Below are 23028 nucleotides of genomic sequence, written 5' to 3' on the forward strand. Positions count from 1 at the left end.
GCCTCAAAATTGAGAATGGCAACTGGAGGCTGGCCATCAAAATTCAATTGGTTTGAGGCACTACGTGAGTCGCCTAGCACACTCAGTCCACAAAAAAAAAAAATGCTCCGTCTTGAGACAATGGCGGATCCCACTGCATAATTCGGCCATTAGGCTATGTGTTTTCTTTTTGTTGGCCCTGATTTTCCCGGGGATTCTGGCAGACAGTGAAGCGGCGTAGACAATGTCCGGAAAAAGCCTAGCCTGGCCTCGCCTCGCCTCATTAATGCACCCGAAAAACATTACCCGGATGGGAAATGCATGGGCACTTTTCCGAATTTTCCGCCATTGGGCCCAGCGCCAAATGATGCATTAGAATCGAAGGGAGGAGAGACCCTTCGAAACAAAAAACATATTAATTATCTCTTGGGTTGGGCCTTGTAAAAGGTGTCTCTGGTGTTTAGAGGTCATTGCAGAATTCGGGATTCAACAGATAGAGTTCTGGAGGCTAAAATAATTACACAATAATATGTATTAATACAAAATAATAAAATATTTCAGATATTTTTAGTGATGTTCTATAATTTGTATACCAGTTAGGCTAGGATTCTCCTTATCATTTCTTATCTTTTAGTTTAAGTTCCTGCGTATAGAGTTTCATTCCTATTTAATACTTATTATTTGACAATATTTTTATAAAATGTTCTTAAGTCTCCCCTCTAAATTCTGTCTTATTTCCTAGACAAAGGCAGATATTTCTTTCGAAGCAGAATATAAAAACGCAAGATAAAGCAAATTAAAATGTTCCGTTGGCACAAGACATGCCGAAAGCGAATCAGATACAAAGGAATAGTGATCCAATAAAACTTGTGGTTATTGGGCAGATGAAGATCTGGGGAGCCGTTTCCCCGGCCACTTTCATGTTGTTTCTCGTTTCCGACAAACACTTTGATGGACTGCTCGATGGTTTGTTGGCGCACCGCCCCCTTTGGGATCCCTCTCCGCCCCTTATTTTTTTTGGGGATACCCCTGCCCCTTTATCTTTATGATTTTATGATCGACAAGGAACCGCACACGCGGATTTTATGAGCGATGTCAAATGGTTGCGTCAGTTCTTATTGCGATCGGAAAGAAATATGATTTGTAATATTGGATATCAAGAACGCTTTAACGAGCTCTTGTATATATTCCGTATTCCCCAGGGGTGGCAGGTAAGTCAAGGGAGAGGGACGAGAGAGGTGGGTTCGGTATCCCCTTCGAACCACACACTCGCCACATAAATTATAATTTTTTCAGCACCCGGTCGCCCAGCGGGACGGTGGCGTAAATAAATAAAATTAATGGAAATATCAAGCACACTGCGCATAAAATTGATAAAAGACGTTCATCGGACATGGGCAGGGTAAATTGGGGGGAAAATACAGGGCCCCGCCCCATCGGTTTTTGGGTTTAAACGGGGTCAAGCGATTGCATTCTGTGTGTGTTGTTTTTTTTCTCGTTTTTAACAAAAATAGAGCAGACAAAATATAATAACAGAGCACACAGAGCTGGAAAAACTGGAGAAAGCGCGTCCCAAAATAGTTCTGGCTTCTTTTTCCGGTACACCAGCAGCGGCAGTAGCAACAGCATTATTGCTGCCCCGCAGCAACATGCAACATGGAAAGGGAGCAACTGCAGCGTCTGTGCCGCATTAATGCATCATACAGTCGATTCTACGGTTTTGCAGGCCAACAAAAGAGACAACGCCTCGAAAAGTGCGAAAGGTCATTGTTGCCTGTTGTCAGTTGTTCTTGCTGGTGGCTGATTGTTGGTGACCCCATGCCGAATTTACCCCAGGGATCGGCTAGACGGGTACCCCCATCGGCTCAATCTCCAGGCTGAAATTAGGGGCTTATTATATTTTGGGCAAATACATTAGAGCCTTAAGTTGTTTCAAGACTATTTTGATTTAATATGTTGAGAAAGCGCAAATAAAACAATATTATATTATTCAAAATAGCAAAACACAACTCTTTTGCATATTCTTATGCGGTTTTCTGTTTTGTTTGCCATGCCAAACTCCTCAAAAAGTTCCGAATTATTTGAATGCTTTAAGCTTATTACATATTATTATTAACTACCTATTAACTCTTAAGCTTGATTGATTGCTCCTTAGTAATTTCGCACGAAATCTCTGATTTGTAAAAAAGAGATTGTAGAACATAATAGTTTTCAAACAATTTCTTAGCTTCTTCTTGGGCAATTCAAAATCTTTATCAAAAGTCAAAAAGCTTTCTAAAAGTTTTTTCCAAGTTAGGTAAATAAGTGCATATAAAGTACACATATATTTTATAACAATAATTGTCATGGAAAAAAGAAACATAACTTTTAAAATCAATATTAAATTAAGACATAGCAGTTCCATTAATCCTTAGAGAAGACCATTTTTTACTTAAGTTCAAAAGCTCACAAAGTTCTTAGGATGGTGGAGAAAATGCATGTAAGTGCTATTAAGTTTCCCACCCAGCTTTCAATCGCTTTTAGACAGTTCCGCTACCACAGGATACAGAGCTTTTGCCTTTCAAGCTTTGGACAAAAGGATATGATTTTTTAAAGTATAAAAGAACTTACCTGAAAAAATAGTGTAAACGCTACCCATTGATAATATTTTGTGTGCTTTATTGTTAGAGGCCCGCGGCCCTGTGAATTATGAACTCCGGGAAAAGGCACCTCGGAACCTTGCTTCTTCATAAACGCATCGACCACTGTATACGTTGAGTGTATCCAACAATATGTGTTGAGAACATCTTCGGGAATGTCTCTGCAATCGCAAAAAGCGCATTAATCGATGGACTATCGAAATAATCGATCACTTACCTTGTATGTACACAGTCTATGGGATTTCCTACGTACTGCCGCGTCGTCACAGCAATCGAGAATGTGATCAGTAATATAACCGTTGCGTTGGTGTGCAGGCGAAAAACAGGTGAATCGATTTTGACATGAGACACCTGTTGTCCGTTGTTATCGAAGCGTTATCGGTGGTTATCGTGTTTTGTGTGTGGTTTGTTGGGTGGTTGTTTTAATCGTGTTTTATCGGTGGGGACGAAGAAGGAGAACATTATTATTAAAGGTATTGGCAGTGGTTTAAGTTTACATAAGTCCAACGCAAAATTTAACCCAAAAGAGGTAAACGAAAACGGATGATGAGATAAGTCTCTGGAACGCAAAACGTTTGCTATGTCTGTTCTGAATGAAATCGAGAGGACTGCTCTCGGGTGCTTTATCATATGGGGTTAGATATCTGGTTATGTACATTCATAAGCAATTTCTTTTTTTTCCGCTTTCAAGGGACCTTACAATTAGCTAACTCACTTATCAATAAGTATTGGGGCCTCCCATTCGCCTGCAATCTAGAGCTATATGTTTTTCTCTTTACCATATTATTTATGTAATTTTTATTTATATGTCTTCATCACTCAAGTTGCAGGCGAAGTAGGGAGTTTTAAGATTAATGCGAAATAAATACAATTTGCTTTTGGAAGAATTCTCGAATTCATGTCGGCTTTGCCATTGTTTTTCTTATGGCCGGTAAGTATAGTAAGGTGTCACAACAATTGTTTCGACTTCCTCAGCTAGCTTTAACACTCCTTTCTTTTCTGGTTTTAAAAACAAAACTAAAGGAAACAAAAAACTAAGTTTTATGTGTGTGAGCAAGAGATAGAAAGAGATAGAGAGAAGTGTAGGAAACGAAAAGTGATTGAACTGCTGGGAATGCAAATTTCGGATTTGACTTTTTTTTTTGTTTTTTGCATTGGTGGCGGATATATAATTTACAGATCGATAGAGATGAGGACTTCTTTCGGAGAAGAATAATTGACCAATTTCTGGCCGCCATTTATGATTTTTTTTGCTTTAGCCAATCAAAGTTCGCTGCAGATTTCGATATCGAATTAGAATTGTATTGACTGATAGGTAGGATTTTAACGATGACCACTTAATCGATATTTATCAAAATGTTATCGCTCGACTGACTGACTGACTGACTGACTGACTGTCTGACTGTCTGACTAGTTATGGCTGAGAAATCAAAAGAAAACACAGAGTTAAGAGGAAGAGAGACCTGTGAAATTTCGATAATGGCTTGGTTCAGAATTGATTTGATTTAAAATCGAATGCAGATTGATTGGCTGAGTGGTTAAGTGAGTGGTTTAGTTGTTGAATTGAAATTTGGAGTGGTTGTTCGTTTGTGGCGGCTTTAGCGAGGTGAGTTTCGTGAGCTGAGCTGTGGTGAGAGACATACTTTAAGAGGTGAATACTGAATACTGCAGTGATCAGTGATTAGTGATCAGTGGTCTGTGATAGTGGTGAGTTCTTAACTTGGGTGCCACTTTGTGGTGAGTTGTGATCTGTGATCTGGGTGGTTGAGTGGTGTCTTTTGTGGTAAAGTGGCAGAGTGGTGGTTGTGTGGTAGAGTGGTGAAGTTGAGAACGCGAGAGCGAGCGGAGCAGAGATAGAGTGAGATCGAGTGAGAGTGAGTACATTATAAAAAACAAATTGAATACATAAGTAGTTGGAATGTTAATTTAATAAGGTAATACGTGGTGAAAAATCTAGGTGAGTTTGAGTTTGAAATTGAATTGAGTTGAATTGAATTTAATTGAATGTGGCGAAAATGTACGAGAACTGCTTATATAAGATGGTTGAAAATTGGTTTACGTTTAATCTAGTTTTTAGGTAAAATCAAACACAATACACAAGTTAGAGTGAGACAAACAGACATAGAGAGCGAGAGAGATACATATATATTATATATAGGCATATTATATTAACTGAGATAGTGAGAGAGAGAGATTATGTGTGGCAAAGTGAGACAGATAGCGCGACAAAGCTGGGTTCTAGGCTTAAATATGTTCTGATTTCATATATGGCTTTAGTATATTTTAGCAGCCCAGACAGACGATCTATAGATGTTTAAGTAGCACTCATCTATCTGGGCCCTGGCCATACTTTTTATTTTGTTTAAGCTCTACCATTTTTTTGTTTTTTTAGCTTTACAATTTTCATTTAGTTTTATAATAAGTATTTGGGATTTTAAGTTTTCTTCGGCTTTGGTTAATTTTGAAAAACAAAATCGTAACGAGCTCAATTACATCTGGGTCTGCTAGCATACAGTTAGATAAAGATATAGATGTAGTACGGATATAGTTTGCTTTGTTTCTGTTGGATCTCTGTTGTTGTTGTTTAACTGGTTATTGTTGCTGTGGAGTCTGGCGTTTGTATCTTGTATCTTGTAGTTTGGAGTTTTTGGTTTCGAGTTTGTAGTTTGGAGTTTGGAGTTGTTTGTTGGTTGCGGTTTATTTCTTTGCTGACTTCGGTTTTCTTTCTTGTTATATATACGGTATACGATATACTTAAAGCTCTGAGATACATACATGTATATAAATATAGAAAGTGTGGTTTATTATCTTGTAGTTGCTTTATTTTGTTTTGGTTTGGTTTTGGTTTCGGTAGCGCTTGCTTTTCGTTTGCTTTTTTTTTTGGATTTTGTATATTTTTTTTAAGGGTGGGGTCGTGAGATTGCGTGAGAGAGAGTCAGACAGAGTTTGTTTTTGGTGAGTAAGTGAATCCGTGATTGAGTGATCGAGAGAGAGATAGATAGTAAGTAGGTTTATTTAGGTTTCTTTAGTTCAATTTCATTTGCTTTAGTTGTTGGTATTTAACTGACTTCGTTTTACTTTGAGTGTACTTATGCAAATACATAGAGAGAAATATGGGTCTTTGGTTTTGGCAGTCGACGGCGATTTAGTTGGCCATTCCAAAGTGAGTAGAGAGAGATAGAGATAGGGTTTCGGATAAAGACGGAGTGATTGTGAGGTAACGTGACATATAGAGACAGAGCGTGAACGTGATTCAGAGACAGAGCGTGATATTGGGAAACAAATTTAGTCCTAAGGGAGCCCAGAAATCTCCGTGGATCATACTCTATTTGTTCAAAAGTAGTCAAAGTATTTTCGATTATAGATGTATTTAAATAAATTCATTTATATCAATACAAAAATTGTTTTCATAAATTATTAAATAGATTGTATCAATTTACTAGTTTAAACAGTTAAGATCAGAAAGTACAATACAATTTTTCAGAAAAATTCATGATAGGTCAATAAATCATACAAATATTATTTAAATTCATTTCAGTTATAAATTCAATATTTATTTCAGAGTGTATTACTCAAATTAGGTAAATGTTCTAAATTTGAATTACTATACTACATTTGGGCAGATAATAAGGATATTAAAGACACCAGAGATTTCCAGAATAGAATCGGGAAGGGATTAAATTAGGGATTATTGGTTTTCTTAGTGTGCTGGCGTGTGTGAGCTTATTTTCGGCATTTGCTAATTTAATGCTGATTCGTGACTTTGGTGACTTTTGGTGATTTTAGTGACTTTAGTGACTTTGGTGAACTCGTGATCGTGATCGTGACATGGTGTTTGTTCGTGTCCTGTGCTTTTGGCGTGTTACACTTTTAGCTGTTGTTGCTATCTTTTTGAAAATTGCTTAACATTTTGTTTGGTTTAAAGATCCTGCATTACGCATTGTATTTTTTTGCTGTTTGTAGTTTTGTGGTGATTTTGGTGAGAGGCAGAGGCAGATTTTTGCATTACGTTCACAATTGGCACAGTATAAATATATATTTTATTTTGGTTTGGTTGGCGTGAGTTCTGTTGGGATGTTGGGTCCAAATTGGCAGAGTTTTTACATTTGAATTAGCAGAGGTCAATCATTAAGTGAGGCGTTTACTTTTGGATTTCTGGGTGTTTTTCTCATATAGATTTTTTTTCTGTTTTTGGTTTGGCACTTTCCAGGGTTTGGACTCGGGTTCAAACACACACTATACAAAAAAACACATCTCATATCAACGACAGAGAGGGCAACAGATAGAGTGGGTGAGAGAGAGCGAGACAGAGAAAATGGGGCAAAGAGAGAGAGAGAGAAAAGGGGAGTGAGCTGTGGAAAGAGACAGAACGATGATCTTTGGAAGGCGTAAATCAAAAGTAAAAGTAAGGAAAACCATAAAGCGAAAGTGTCTACGTAACGAAATCGAAACGAGCAAAGAAAATGGGAAATGCGCGCACACATAAAACAGAAACAGGCCAGGGAGATGGGTTTTCCGGGGGGAGGCTACAGTGCGGCTCATGCTGCTAGGTCCTGTCATCTTAAATTCTCATTTTTCTGAATTTCTACCATATTTTATCTCTTGTTTTTATATTCTAAGGACGTTTTTAAACTAAGTTCAAAGGAGCACCTTATATCCAGTAAAATGATTTGTATCGTAATAAATAGTTATTGCATTTTAATTAATTTGGCTTTCCGTTTCCGCTTAAATATCTCCTGTGAAATTCTTAGCCTCTGCCTCTAAGATCCCCGAATAAATGTCTTACACTTCCGGCACGCACTGTACGCCGATCCCCCGCCTGAGGAGGAGCGCAGCCGAAATCCTTTGACCAACCCAATCTGGCCGAGTGCACCCTTGGGTTATAATGGAATTCAGCCCAAGTGGATGAACGACGATGACTGTTTCCCCCCCCAAAGTAGCATGTGTAATAAGTATCATGTGCGCTGGACTGACTTACTGAGGGCTGATTAACGAAATGAGGGCCAGAAGAGTGCGACTGCGTCTCCGGGACTTCGAGACTTCGAGACTTCCAGACCCCGACACCCCAACACTCCGACTCCTCGCCGACTGACTGACTTATGCCCAGTAACCATAACAATGAATTTTATGCCCCCTTTCGCCGATTGTCCCAACCCCGAACTCCCTTTTTCGCCTACTGGTAACTGCCACTGACTGTCGACTGTTAGTGCCACTGCTGTTGCACAGAGAGAAAAATTCTACTGCATGTGGGATATCTCATAAATTTGTAGCATTTCATTTAAGTGTAAGTTTACTTTTTTTTTACTTTATTTATATGCGATTTATAAGAAAACAGGAAATATTACCTTGAGTTTTTATTTCAAAACCTTTTGTTACATTATTTAATAACATTGCCAGCATTTTTTTTATATGTAAGGCCAAAAACTAAACTAAAATAATTTGTATACAAAAATGTTACCTAAAATTTGAAAATTTTTAAACGTATTAATTTTTTTTATTTACTCATTCTTTATGAATTTTAGTTCGAATGTCTCTGGATTTTTTCTCTCAGTGCAGGAAGTGAATGGGAAGCTCAGTGGCTCTGGCTCGTTTCTGCTATTAGAACAACATTGGCAATATATTTGGGGCAATAAAAATAAGCTTTTGCTACAACAAGGAGGCGACTGGCTTTGTATTTGTACTTGCTGCCCCGTATTTGTTATTGTTATGGGTCCTGCCGCAGTGCTTGCCACTTACGCTTCATTAGGATGCGTCTAAGAACTCTTGCAGCCAGTCAATAATAAATTGAAGCCAGCTCTCAGTCTCCGGGAGCTGGAATTCAGTTCCAGGAGCACTGAGCACAGAGCACTGAGCTCCAAGTGCCAAGTGCCTGGTGGCAATAAACAAGCAAACAACAAGGACAGATTCACATCAGTGGGACACGCCCTCTTCCCAAGCCGCCCCCTGGTTACACATCATTGGAGTTGACTTTAAATTGGCGACTTAAACGAACAATTGGCCCCGGGTAAATTCAGCAGAGAACTAAACAAAGAACTGAACTAAAAAAAAATTTAGAAATGTGAAAACTAACAACAGGCTTTTCAGGGGTAGTGTTTTGTTTGTTTTGTGTGTTTTTTTTTTTGGGTATCAGTTATGGGATTGTTTTTTTTTCAGTCAGCAGGCAGACTGGATGCTTTCACTTATGCAAGATACAAATACAAGGGATTATAGTAAGATATTTATATTTATATATATATATATATGTATATATATGTAGAATATATGGTTGGGTTGTTTATGTTAAAGTAGTGTTAAATAAGTGGTGTTCTTGGTGTGTGTGCGGGGGTGGGTCAAACCATTTGTAATCGATTTGTGATTTTCAATTTATTCTCCGGCTGATCGGCGCCTATTTACACAAGTCCCAGCTTCAGGGGATTGGGTTTTTAAAGGACTCATTTTTAAGCTATTTACTGGGTTTACTGATATACAAATGAAATATTTTCAACGTGCCACAACAAAAGCGGAAAAACTTAAGGAAAATATAGCTCTACGTGCTTTTCATTTTTTCTTTTTACATAAATTGCTTTCAGAGATAGAGAGAGAGATGACAAAGAGATAGAGATGCATGCGTCACGGGGATTTTTCACAGCCAGGGTTGCCAGGTCTGGCCAACAAAATGCAAACAACAAGTTCAAGCGTGGGCAATTGGCAGCAAAATAAGTGAAATTCTTTAGTTGAATCGCTGCTTTCTTATAACTTATACGTATTTATTGTACAGTACATGGGTAGTCATAGGTGTTTATCATATAGGGTTTGCAGTATCATACAGTTATAGAGTGGTATCAAAATCAAATACGAAAAAAAGGGTGTCAACTCTGGGTGTTTGCTACTTTTGTGTGTTTTTATCTTTTTTGTCTCTGTGGCTCATGTTGCACAAGTATTTTGGATAGTTTGAGTATAGTATATAGTATATAGTTTAGCTTGGAGTAAATAGTTTTGATTTGGTTAGTATATATGCGGTATATTGGTAGTATTCGGTATAGATATGTTCATGTCAACTGTGGGGTTTGCATTGGTTTAGGTTTAGCTTTTGGTACTTATTTTTGGGAGTATTTCACACTTTTCTTTCATTTTACCATAGTTTTATTTTATTCTCGTTTATCGAAATTTCAAAATGATAACAAAAACAAATCTCGATAGTTCTGAACTAAGTGAGTTAGATACAAAGATACAATAAGCGGCGCACGCTCGGTGGGTGGGCTTGAAAAAGACAGAGTGTTGTAGAAAGAGAGAGAGATATATAGAGCGGGGCAGAGATAAAGAGACAAGACTCCTTTGCTGATTTCTACACAGAAATTGCTCGATTGCCAACATATATGCTGCCTGTCCGCTTAGCAGTTGGAATTTTTTGTATGGATTATCGGTTTTTGTTAATATATATATCGTATATAGATCGCTTATTAGTTAACCAAATTTAATACAATTGAATTGTACACACACAAGCGCACGCAACACACGCACACACACAAAAACATTGAAATTAGCAGTTTTGAGTTAAAGACAGAGAGAGAGAAAGAGAGAGAGAGATGGAGCAGTGGAGAAGAGTAATTGGTATTTTTGGTTTTCTGGTATTTTCTTTGGGGTGGTGTGATAGGTGGGTTTTTCGGTAAGTGGGGGGTGGTTCGGTTTTGGTCTGGGATTTCCTCCTCTTCTGCTTCTTTGTCTTCAGTGGGTGGTACTTTTCTGACGGTTCCAAAAATAAAGAGTTCGCAAAAATGCCAGCCCAAAAAGAATACTGTTGCATACTTTTTGGCGTTCGAACCGGTACTGTTTTCTATTTTTTGTGATATTTGTTTATACTGGATTATGGTTATTTGGTATTCAGCTTCAGTTTTTTGGCATTCGACACAAAAAATCGTTCGTTTACATTAGTTTTCTTTGGTACATTTTTTGGTATTTTTTGCGTTTTCAATCAATTAAAATTGCACATTTTCAACAACATCAACAACGACAACTACTTTTTGGTATTACGAGTAATATTTATTGTTATTTTTTGGTTTTGTTTTTGTTTGTTTCTTTAGATAGATATATAGATATATATATATTGAGGTATATGTATGTAAAGATATGCATATAGATATATATATGTATATATGTTTGTATATTGAGTATTGTATATTATAGATATATTTAATTTGAGTACGAGTAGATAGGCATATAGATAAATATAGATGGTGTAGAATACGATAGTTGTTGCTTCTGCTCGGCTTAGTTCCATCGATCGCTTATTGGTAATCGAAATAAAAAAATACAAAAATCAAACTATCTCAAACCAATCGATAGAATAATACAAAATAAATTACGCTTACGATTACTGGAAAATAATTAAACAACAATTTTGCTTGCTCGCAATTGCTCGGTGACTTATCGATCTTAAGAAATGAAAATATCGAACTAAAAAGTTTAATTCAATTTACGTCTACACCGATATATACGTACAACTGATTACACATACACATACAGACAAGCATACACATACACAATGCGAGATACTTATGTTTGGTTTCGTTACCTGCACACATATACGCTCTGGCAAAATTCATTAATAACTAAATTCAACACAAGTTAATCAATATATCTATAATAACTTGTTTAGTTTTGCTATCTATTTTATTAGAATTGGAATAAAGAAATCGAAATAATCGATTTTTGGTGATCGAAAATCTTTAAATAAAAAATGTGTCTTCAAGCGATAAAATCAAAATGCAAATGCAGAATTTGACAAAATTAGTTTAACAAAATTTTTGATATAATTTTCGAGCATATATGTGTGCTGATATATATCTGGCTTAGTTGGTAGTTAAAATAGTTTGCACTTGATATTACGATTACGAATACAATACCACAAATGCCGCAATACGAGGTAGATATTGATTAATTACGATAGTTACGGTATGGGGTTATTACCACCGCTTGGTTGCTTGCTGAGATCTGCCGATCGAAACATTTCCGTGTACGTTACGCTCAAGTTACTACAAGGATATCCGGCAAACAATACAACAAATGATACAGTTGGTACAGTACGAGTAGCATTATGGATATAGATACGAGTATGCATATTATAGAACACAAGAGACTGCAATTGATGGAGTTGTTGCGTAAAGTTTACGGCTTAAGACACGTGCAAGTTTATATTTTTTTTTTGGGATTTTGGTATCAGTTTTTGGTATTGTAGGGGTTTTTTTGAAGCTTTAACTACTTGATTGGGGCGGCAGAAAGAACGGGATTGGTGAGAGAACTGAGGGCGTTACTGGAACATAAATTATCATATCAAATCAAAAGCTTATTTTGGGGTGTGCGCGGTGTGGAGTCAAACAATTGTTGGTTGGGAATAATAGGGTTCTTTTGCTTTCTGTTTTTCTTTTCAAATTTAGAGTAAGGTAAAGGGTTTTATCGAGACTTCAGGTACGGGGATTATCTGGACTCAGAGAAATAGTTAAATAGTGAAAGAGAGACGGAGAGCGGCAAAGAGAGAGAGAGAGATACAGAGGGGTTTTGTTTTTGGTTCTTGGCGATAATTGATCCACATTAGGAGGATTGCTTCAAGTTTGCTCAATTTCAAGTTTGCTTTTATGTGTTTTGTTTTATTTTTGTTTCTTTACGTCTTTTAATCGCGTTCGATTTTTGGCAAAATATATATATTTACACAGAACACCATATACGCGGCAATAGAGCTATATAAAGGGCTATCATGGGTTCAGACTTTCAGTCTTCATCGGATTCCTCACATCCGCCAGCCCTGCGATAGCATTTGGGTACAGTAATCGATTGCTTCGATTGCATTTGGTTGACCTACTTAATTAGTTACATACGCATAAATAGTCATCGTTATTGATAGATGTGGAAAATCATAATTGAAATCAACTGAAAAAGTTAACCTTGGCTGATCGGTTTCTTCGTTTTTTTTTTGCCAGCTTATCGTTGTCGTAATGTTTATCGTGATTTTTTATCGGTTATCACCAGGCACTCGCAACACTTTACTATACTTTTACAAAGTCTGCGTGTGTATGTGTTACTGTAACTGTGTGAGTGTGTCAGAGTTACTAAGGAGAGACAGAGAGATATTGAGATAGAGAGAGATAGATAGAAAGAGACACAAGTAGGGCGGAGAAATTGATACAAACTTCATTTTGTATTAAATTTGATTTTGTTTTTAGCTTAACCATTTCATGTTTTTTTCGTTTTATGCAACAAATTGTTATTATTTTAATTTTTACGTAGACGTTGACAGCATATTCGTTGGTGGCAGGCAAGCAATCTGTTATCGTCGTGTTAAGTTTCTGGTTATCGTTTTTATCGGCGCGGTGCGGCTGCGTTTTTGATAAAATATCGATTATTCTTTTTTGGAATTTGCATCCCCTGATTTGTTCTGTTTTTGTTCTGGGTTCATTTGTTCTTTAACCTGGAATCCTGTAATCGCGCTCTACTAGACTTAAAAATCGCTACAAAATAAAGGAAAGAGATAAATAGAGAGATAGAAGGAGACGGAGAGAGTTGACAAAGCCAAAGCAAAGTTAAGGGATCGCGAACCGAAAAGTTTTAACTAGCATCCGGTTTGAGGAATCACTGCTTAAAATCATAAACCATTAAGAAATACAATGAAAACGATAAATCAAAAAGCACAATTTGAGCTAATTAACTACAGTATAATGATATTTTTATATATATGCAATATTTATAAGCAAAAAACAAGGCGTAGATCAAGTGTGGTTTTGAAAAAAAGAGACACAAATAGTGAAAGAGACGGGACAGGCGGGACTGGTGAGAGAGACAGAGAGAGCAATAGGTCCCTATGAGGAAGATCGATAGAGAAACCGAGCTGAAGTTCGATACTTTCGATAGTTTCTGGGGAGCGGGTGGAGAGTTGGTGGTGAGTTTTTAAAATGAGAACTAGAATTGCTTGATTTGTAATTACCATTTTCTATCACTTTGCTCTTGGCGGGGGGTGGGGATGGATGGGCGTGGCCGCGTGGGCGGTACCGCACACACACGCGTACACACACACACACACCGCCAGCAGTGGTTCAGAGCCAGTCTATCGGCTATCGATAATTGTTATCGCCGCCGCCGCCGCTTGCGTTGAGATCGCTTTTGATTACGATTTCGGGATATCGTGTTTTATTCGGTTGATCGCTGATTCGTTGATCGGTTAATTGCTTATCGGTTATCTTTAGCGATGATTTGATTTGGTTTAGTTGTTCAGTCGCACAAGCTAAGGCCACCTTTTCACGAGTTGCCCTGTTTTCATTTGATTTTACGATTAGATATTTTTTGATTTTGGGTTTTTTTTACATGTTTTAATTGCTCTGTGGTGCTAAGTTATCGCGCGTCACGTTTTTTTTCGTTTTCGATTTCTGTTTCGTTTTGATTCGGTTTTGCAGTTCGCTTGTAAATATTTTTTGTTATATACTTGGATATATACGTGGCTATATGTACATACGAGTTATCACATTCGTTAGCATTATTCGATCGTAGTTCATAGTTCTTGCTCGTAATTCACCGCATCTGGCACCGATGCCCATTATTACTGCCGCACTCTCAACTGTCTCTGGGTTTGTTCGTCGATGCTTTCGTACCAGGTAACCTTCTCTTCTGGGCAGGATCTGATCTGGAACTGGAACTGTCGCTGGCACTGGTACTGGCTCTGGCACTGGCACTGCTAGTGGTACTGATAGTGGTTGCACTGCAGCAAGCTATCGAATTTGGCCAAAGGACCTCAGCTTCCCCAGCTGCTGTTGCTGCTGCCTCGGTTGCCGCCTCCTTCTCAATATCGGTAATCGATCTGGCGTTGTTGTTTCCGCTTTCGGTTATCGCTGCCGGCTCTGGGTTGTCACTGGGCAGGGTTGTCAGGGTTGCCTCATAGCCGCCGCTGCCGTTTCCGTATCCGTTTCCGCTGTAGTCGACCTTCACGTAGCGGGCACATTCGATTTTAAGTTCGTTTCGTTTCGATTTTAGGGGTTCGTTCGGTATAGAATATATAAAGCATTTTGTTTGGGTTTTAATTACAAAGATCGTCTCAAAACCCTATAAAAAGCTTCATCGGAGCAAGGGGCTTTCAGGGGTTAAGAGTTCTGTTAAAGTGTTTGTGTTCAGAGTTTTTTGGGTTAAACACGCACACAATCGGGGGAGTTCTATAGATAGAGCTTAACTGAAAAATCGCTTAAAAATTTTGCTTTTTAAAAACACAAACAAACAAACAAACAAACACACAAACAGCAAGAGGGAGACAGACATAGATATAGTAACAATTACGGTAATATTTATAGACTTTCATAGACATATTAGCTAATCAATCAATTACACAGCCGATTACAAACAATAATCAAATTCAACACAGAAAGAGACGCAAACTGAGTGACATAGAGAAATAGAGAGACAGAGACATGTATCTTTTGTGTGTGTGTGTTGGAAAGAGAGAAAAATATAGAGAGATAGTCCGAGAGAGATGGGAATATGTTGGATGGACAATGGTTATTAATGGACAATGGGCTCAGAATGGGTCTCAATGAGAATTTGCAACGCCCGAAAGAGACGGCAATAGAGAGGACGAACAAGAGACGTCATCATCTTTTGTCCCGCCGCTGGTTTTTTTTTTCATGTTGAAAATAATCCTACTTGATGAATGTTTTGCATATTAATTAAATTTTTTTCTGCGTTTTTTTTCTTTGGTTTTTGCTGACCTTTTCTTGTGAATGTTCATTTGTTTTTTTTTTTCTGTCTTTTGTTGTGATCTTTTGAAGGAATGTGCTCACGGTAAATACATTATTACGAGTATTGTTATTCTGGTTGTTGTTACTTTCATTTGCATTTCGCTTTATTGTTATCATCTAGGGGCCGGGTTACATGTAATGGCAATGGTTAAAAAGTCATGGCCACTAAACTCAAAACACAAACGAAATGAATGGTGGGGGAAAAGTAAAAGTAAAGTGATGGGACGAGTATTACTTTTGACTGGAATGGAATGGTCTTGGCTTGGTATTTCTTTATGCATTGTTACTCGACGATGGTTACATGGGGTTAGTCCCCCAAATTACGACGGTCCACAGGCATCTGTAGAGTTTCGAAGTTTACACATGGGATAAATTGGGTTTTTTTTCTTAGGGGGTCAGTATACAGTGTAAGATACATTTGATACTCTCGGCTTATTGTCTTTCGTAATTTGTATTTAGTTGACTCATTTGTTACGCTTATAAAAGTGGTAGTAGTAGAGTAGTAGTAGTATAAATAAATAGATAGTAGTAGATAGTAGTAACATATTCGATTCGCTTTTGCTTTGCGTTTTCATTTTGCGGTTTTTTTTTTTTTTATGTGTGTCTCAAATCGATTTGGTTTTAGAGATACAATTGGTTTGATTTTGAGATTTGAGTTCGAGTTGAGTTGTAGTAGTAGAGTAGAGTATGGTATGGTATAATCAATCAATCAACCAAAGGCGGTATAAAAGTAGAGCAAGTTCACATGGATTAGTACGGTTGTTACAAAGGAAGTGGACACTCACCGATGATCTACTCACTTGCATAAACGCATAGACGCCGCGTAAAAACTCCATATTTTGCTGCTCTTGAGAACCCTTTTTGGTTGTGCGTTGGGCCCGACTTATATACTGCTTAACGGTGTCCGCAACAAGATGTGGCTTTAGTTTGCGTGATAGAACCCTGCAAGAATGGGGATTGTTTAAAAATGGTAAGAAAAAATCGCCTAATGGTTAGAATTAAAAATTAGGGTCACGACCAGTAAGTATTAGTTTCACAAAGTTCATGATTTCTTAAATATTTATTTTAAGGAAATGTAATTCATATTTCATTTATTTATTTATTTTTTTTTTTTTTTGAGTTATATTACTGTATAATAAGCTTTAAGAAGCTTAATTTCATAAGAGTTTTTTAAAGTGCAAATTATAATTTGATTGTTTATAAACATATAAGTTAATCTTAATTTGAAAAATCAACTTTATATACTAATACTTTTTTTAAGCCTTAAAAATTTCCATAATTTTAGTATAGTTGACACATATTTTGTAAAATGTTTGTAGTCCGCAAAGAAGCGTCACTGCGGTGACATGTAGGTTATTCTTGTTCGAGGTCACCAACTGCCACCCGCCGCTTTTTCAGCCACCATTCCCCTTACTTTTCTACACTTTTCCACCTCACCACTTGGCCCTCGGCTCGCAACCAAATTGAAGCGCTAAGCAAATTGTCACTTGAGAGGTGCTCGCTTTTCTCATCTGCTAAACGGAAACACTTTCCCCAGTCTTTGTGCTAATTGGCCACACTTAGTTGCCCACCCACTTTTCCGCTTTTCCGACTCTTTACTATACAGTATATATGTGTATATATGTCTATATAGTATGTGGTGTGCGTTTGGGCCACAAAATATTCACAAAGGATAGTGCTGCCTGTATGGTTGGAATTTTTGTGCTGGCTAATTGAAATCCTCCTCGACTGACGACTTTACGCATTTTGTGTGAATTGACAAAGCAGATTACGCTTATCGTTTAATTGCCCCCAGCAACAGGGAAACATTCCCATCTCCCATCTCCATTTTCATCTCTGTCTGAGTTTTCATCTTCAATTTCCATCCGAGTTTCCATCTACATCTATCCGCTCCATGTTCTGGCACACACTCACGCATAATTCCAGTTTTTATTAGCCAAGCTTTTAAGCTGTGACTAACCAGAGAAACGGAGATTGCGATTTACATAGGGAGAAAAGTTGCCTCTGCATTTTAGATTTCTTAGGGCTGAATTTTATATATGATTAGGGATTCATATTAATTTGGTATTTTTAGTTCATTTCTTATTAGTTTAAGGCCAAAAAAAAGAAGGCTATCTAATTTACAAAACAAAACTTACTTTTAATTTGAAATAATAATAATAATAAATAATAATAATAATATTTTTTTTAATTCTTCCTCCGAAGCCACTCCCGTTTTTTTTCAGTGTGCAGTTGGCATTTAGGACGATGGCAGTTGGCTGATAAGACTGAGGCTTCATTTACTACTCTATTGACTTAAGCAGCCGACAGCAGAAGCGAGCGCAGATTTTCTGTGATTTTCTCCACTTTTCTGTGGATTAGCAGAGCATTTAATTGGATTCCCATGTGATCACAAAGGCACGGGGGCTCCAACCCCCCCCTTCCATAAAAAAATAAAGGAAATATATATTGCAAACACCAAGGGGAAGAGAATCTGTGGAATTTAATTCTTGAAAAATGCAAAAATGAATTCTTTCTAATACCGCATATTCCCCGGGCAAAAAGCGGCGAAAAGAAACTAATAAAGTTAGCTCTGGGCGGGCTGCCAACGCGCATTTCCGTTTCCGGTGTGCTCCTAATTTATTATTAATGAAAAAAAAAAGAATGGAGGGTGGGGAACAACTGCTTGCTGATTACTTTTGCGCTTTTGCTTGGAACATACACGAATCTCGCGTTGCTTTTCGACTTTTTGGACGCGACTTTTCTGCATGTTGACCCTCGGGGTCAAATAAATTCAAGTACAGAAGCAGCAGAGGGCGTAGGGGGTCGTGGCAAGTTCCATCTTGGCACGCCGAAATTGAAAATACTTAAAAAGGCATCGGCAACAGAATTTTTAAGTTGTCCTTTGGCCTTATCGACTTTGCCAGCGGGGTGCATATCGGCTTAAATGTGCTTTCAATTTATTTAAAATGTGTTTGCTTACTTGGAATTTAATACGCTTTTTAAAGGTCACAAAATATGCAAAAAGTGGAAAAAATAAAATTTTTCAAGTCCACCAAGGATTTATATATGTCATTGATGTCACAAAAAAAAAAAATCAATCATGTTTTGTATATACAAAATGTTATAATAAATAAATTTAATTGGGTTTAGACTAGTTCCAGTTTTTGTATTCTATTGCTTATGATTTAAAGACCTTCTTAAGGACTTTTAAATACGTTTCCTCTGGTATTTTCAAGTCGACAGTTTTTAAAATTACCATTTCAACTTTTTGTCACTGCCTTCGGCATTCCATAACACACAGATTTGCTCCTTTTTTGTGTTATTGAAATTATTTGACCTTTCCGCTGAGGGGCACAAGCTTTTAATTTATTATTATTTTCTTAACCGCATTCACCTTCTGCTTGGGCGTCCCGATCCGCCCTGTATGAATTTTCCTTTGGTTTTTTCGGCGGTTTTCGGTTTGTTTTTCCTCGGCTTTTGTTTTGTTTTCCTGGCTGACAGGCGTAACAGAAATGTTAAATTGCGAAAAATAAATCTTGAAATTGACTTTGTGCAGGGTTCGGTTTGCTTTGGTCGCAGCCGTATTTATATATATATATATATATATATTTTTTTTTTTTCCGGGTTTTGTTTTATTTATTTGGTGCTTTTTTCACAAACTGTCGCCTTTTTGAGTTGCTGCTGACAGCGTGAAAATCGAGATAAATGTGTTTTCACTTTCCCACTCCGCTTGCTATCGCTTGTCAGCGGTTAAAAGAACAGTTTATTTAATTTGTTACAGAAAAGGAAATCGAAAAAAAAGGTAAAGGTGAAGAAATTTTATTTAAAGATTTGGTACCAGTGAGAGTTTCAAAGATAAAGGATGTCTGTGCCGCTCAATACGTAAAAATGAAAGCGAAGTGCCAAAATTATCTGGTAAATATTTCTCACTGGCATTCAACAGTTATAGAGGGCTAGATTGTATCGTTTATATTTTCTTTAAAACAATCGGAAATATGAACTTTTAAACATTTTTCAATACTCCAGGTTTTTTATTTAATTTATTAAAAGGTAATAAATGATTTAATGTAGAGCAAATATTTCCCTTTTCGCGGTAAATTGCTATGTTTAAATAACGCAAAGCCAAATTGCAACTACAACTTCACTCAATGTGAAATAATTTCAGTGCCAGTTATTTTGGCCTTTGGGTGCTTCATCAACTATTTTATTAATATTGGATAAAACAAAACAGAGTACAGCAACATTTTCTCTGCTATTCTAGCATGAAAACCATATTTATTCGACCATATAATTTTTTTTCCAAGTGCGGCACTTCAACTTTTTAAAAGTAAAATATTTACAGTACAAATCTTGTTAATTTATTTTACAATTTCATCAAATTATATTTATAAATTATAATTATACAGTTATATTTGGTTTTTTTTGGCTATGACAAACATACGGAATTCGGATAAATACTCTCCATATGAAATGCATGTTCCGTGTGCCACAAATTTCCGTGGGCCGAAGACTGCCCCCCTCAAAAAAATGCACATATTTCAGGGACTGCATAATTCAGCGAGTGAAACAGCTGCCGTTACTGAATCGGAATCTGAATCAAAATCGGAATCCGAAGCTGCCATAACGTCGCAATCAATTTTGGTGCATCGACTGGCCGGGGGAAAAACAGGGAATAACAAGAGATTGTCTGGTTATTTTACAGCCGCAGCCAATTTACTTGTGCCGACTGACAGCCGAAGCGTTGGAATTGCAAATTTCCCAGCGGACATAGAAGGGGCTGATGAAGCTAGCTAATCCGGAGCTCAGGTAAAAGTAGCACGTCATGTCAGTTAAATTAAAATGTATTTGGCAAAAGTAAATGGAAATTCTTAGAATAAGCTTAATAACCTTGTCTTATAAACTCAATTCTATTTAAAACAGCCTAGTTTTGAACTCCAGCTTATGATCATGGTCACACATTAAAGTATTATAATATGGTCACACTAATGACAATAATATATTGGAATATAATAATATTTTCAAATCTCACAATGTTGCAAATTAGTTTGAATATTCACAAACACCAACATCACATAACAGTTTAAGGTATCTATTTAGTATTATTTATATATCAAACAATTAAAAAACAAAATAAAAATATATTTGAGGAATACTGCCGCGTACCTCGATTCTCTAGCGATGCGGAGACAACTAACAAATAATTATGCCCCAGCAGATATTTGCCGCAAGTGAAGAAGCACTAGCAGCGCAGTTGCAACAGTTAATAAGAGAAAAATAAAAAAATAGAGGAAAATGCGAAGGGAAATGCAGGAGCCTCAAAGTATGGAACAATAAAACGTTCTCGTGCATGTGTCAGTAACAGAAAAAAAGGACAGAGATACATAAAAACGATATGGCTACAAAGCCATTGGATTGCTCATTTCAGATTTTACTTTCTTTCCCCTCTCATATTATATATTTTTTATTTTACTCGCTTGCCATTTTTCTGTCAGCATAATAAGCGCAATTAGCAAGAGCACACTGGGTGGAAAATAGTTGGAGAAAAATAGTTGGGGGAAAGCCACTTAAGCGTGCAATAAGAGAACGAATTAAAAGCCAAGTGCAAGTCAAGTGGGAAAGAAATATAAAATACACAAAGCAAGATAAGCTTTCCAAATAATCAAGGAAAACAAAAAGCTTGCGTAACAAGCAATATTTAATAAGTATCTTCTAATTGCTAATTAATGTTTTTTGATTTTTTTTTGACCGCAATGAACACTTGCCGCATTTCACATTAATCCATTCCTTCACATATTAATCGGAAAATTGCTAAGACCTTACATGGTCACTGGGCAGCCTTCGTTTCATTTTGAAAACTTTGACAACCCTTGCGCCCATTTCCACCCGCTTAATTGTCCACCCTGCCTATATGTCCTTTGTTGCGGCGAGTCCTTCAAGATTGCCCCCCTTGTTGTCCTATAATTGCTTCTGTTAACCGCTGTCAATTAAATTGCATGAAAAGCGGGGGCAGCAAGAGCCAATGCCAAAATAATTGTGCATAATTCCGTTTTGCATTTTACATCCAAACAGTCGCCATGTGCACACCGTTCGGATGGGTAAATATGTATATTAAATTAAAATGGGGCCATATTGCATGGGTGCCATCATTAGCATATTAAATCAGCGATCATTTAAATAGAAACAATGTCCATGACTGGAAAATACTCCACTCCACATGTTGACAAAATACAGAATATATTTTGTGGATTATTGTTATATGACAAAATTATACAGTTTTCGAATTATTTATTAAACACCATTATTTTCTGCAAAATTACTTTATTCTCAGCTATTTCGTCTCAGTGCATTCAATGACTCAATGCTAAATTTGAATAACAGTGTTGTAGTGCATTCAATCCTCGTGCTTGCTCTTCACTTTTCTGATGTCGTTTGCCCTGGCCATAAATTTCGATTGCGACTTTCTGCGCAATTTTCTGCCCTTTGTTTGCTGTTAATTAGACCACACAACCTGTCAATCTCCCAGCGAGCCACCGAACCACCTGATGACCCCTAGAATGGTGCAGTGGTTTGGCTTAGCATGCATACCTTGCCCTACTTGCGGTTAAATAGCTTGTGGCTATATTGCATTGAATACGGTTCGCTTTTTTGTGCTGTCCCCATGGGTATTTTGTCCCTTATTTTTTTTTTGGCACTTATCTGGCTTGTGTTTGTTTAAAATCATGCTTTAAGGACTTCGGGATCAGACAGAGCAGAGCATGAGCACGAGCACTCACCTACTAGGGAAACCCCTTTATTGTCTTATGCGGGATTTGTGCGCCAAGCTTCAAATGAGGACAACGCACTCCGCACTCAATTCCATTTAAGTGCTGCACACACACACGCATGTGCAAATTATGTGTACACAACGCGAACGAGGGTTGATTCAAGGGTAATGAGACACTAAGTAAACGCATGAAAAGTGTTAGCACACATAATTAACTGGTATTAGTTTAATATATCGTGTAAGTTAAGAAACAAGTAATTCATTTTCACCTGATTGCATATAGCATGGTCACACTAAACTGCAAACTATTTCAGTTGGTTTGGCCACACTGATTTCTCTATAAAGGAAATTTATTACTCTTACACCAAATAAATATTGTCAGTAAAAATCTACAATATTCTAGAGCATCCAGATCTACTTCTACTTCACTTTGACTGCCAAGGAGCGATTTCCTCCAACTTGTTCCACATGCGGAGCACTTCAATTCTGGCGCAGTGCTCTCCCGCCCTTCCGCTATTCCGACTTCCCGACTTTCCGACTTTTCCCGCTTCAAACGGGCGACACATGAAAGTTATTACACTTATTATATGAAGAAAATAATTTTATGTGCGGGCGAGAGAGCTATAGAGGGAAAATTAAAAGAGAAGACTTCATTTGTGCGGCTTGCAGAATGTTGATAAGAGGCGGCCGTCGAGGAAGGGGGTGTGGCACGTGTGTGTGCAAGTGTGAATTATATGCGCAGGCATTATATTATATAATAATGTGTAATAATGATTACATACACCCACAACGGGCAGAAAGTGGGTGAAAGCTGGGCGCAAAAAGTAAGGAAGCCAACATCATTTGGCTGAGATTTGGTTTTGCCTTTAGCAGTGAATTTTATATAAATCACTGGCTAGGGAACTAAACTATTTTA

At 37.3% G+C, this 23028-nt stretch overlaps 2 protein-coding genes across 3 annotated transcripts in view; one reads left to right on the forward strand and one right to left on the reverse strand.

The window, feature by feature from the left end:
- Positions 1-23028, reverse strand: part of LOC108144043 (innexin shaking-B) — a 159779-nt gene that overhangs the window by 21161 nt on the left and 115590 nt on the right. For both annotated transcript variants that reach the window (XM_017268693.2, XM_017268684.2), the window contains 3 exons: positions 16153-16309; positions 2836-2969; positions 2590-2779 (listed from right to left, as the gene is read on the reverse strand). In XM_017268693.2, coding sequence (XP_017124182.1) covers positions 2590-2779; positions 2836-2969; positions 16153-16203 — 375 coding nt within the window. In that variant the 5' untranslated portion in view covers positions 16204-16309. The remainder of the gene's footprint in view (positions 1-2589; positions 2780-2835; positions 2970-16152; positions 16310-23028) is intronic.
- The window catches only part of LOC108144029 (glycerol-3-phosphate acyltransferase 3), a 34498-nt gene continuing 14465 nt past the window's right edge, over positions 2996-23028 (forward strand). The window contains exon 1 of the mRNA XM_017268672.2: positions 2996-4492. The gene's annotated coding sequence lies outside the window, so the exon portion shown is untranslated. The remainder of the gene's footprint in view (positions 4493-23028) is intronic.

This window comes from Drosophila elegans, unplaced genomic scaffold, assembly GCF_018152505.1.
Source record: "Drosophila elegans isolate 14027-0461.03 unplaced genomic scaffold, ASM1815250v1 contig_149, whole genome shotgun sequence".
NCBI lineage: Eukaryota > Metazoa > Arthropoda > Insecta > Diptera > Drosophilidae > Drosophila > Drosophila elegans.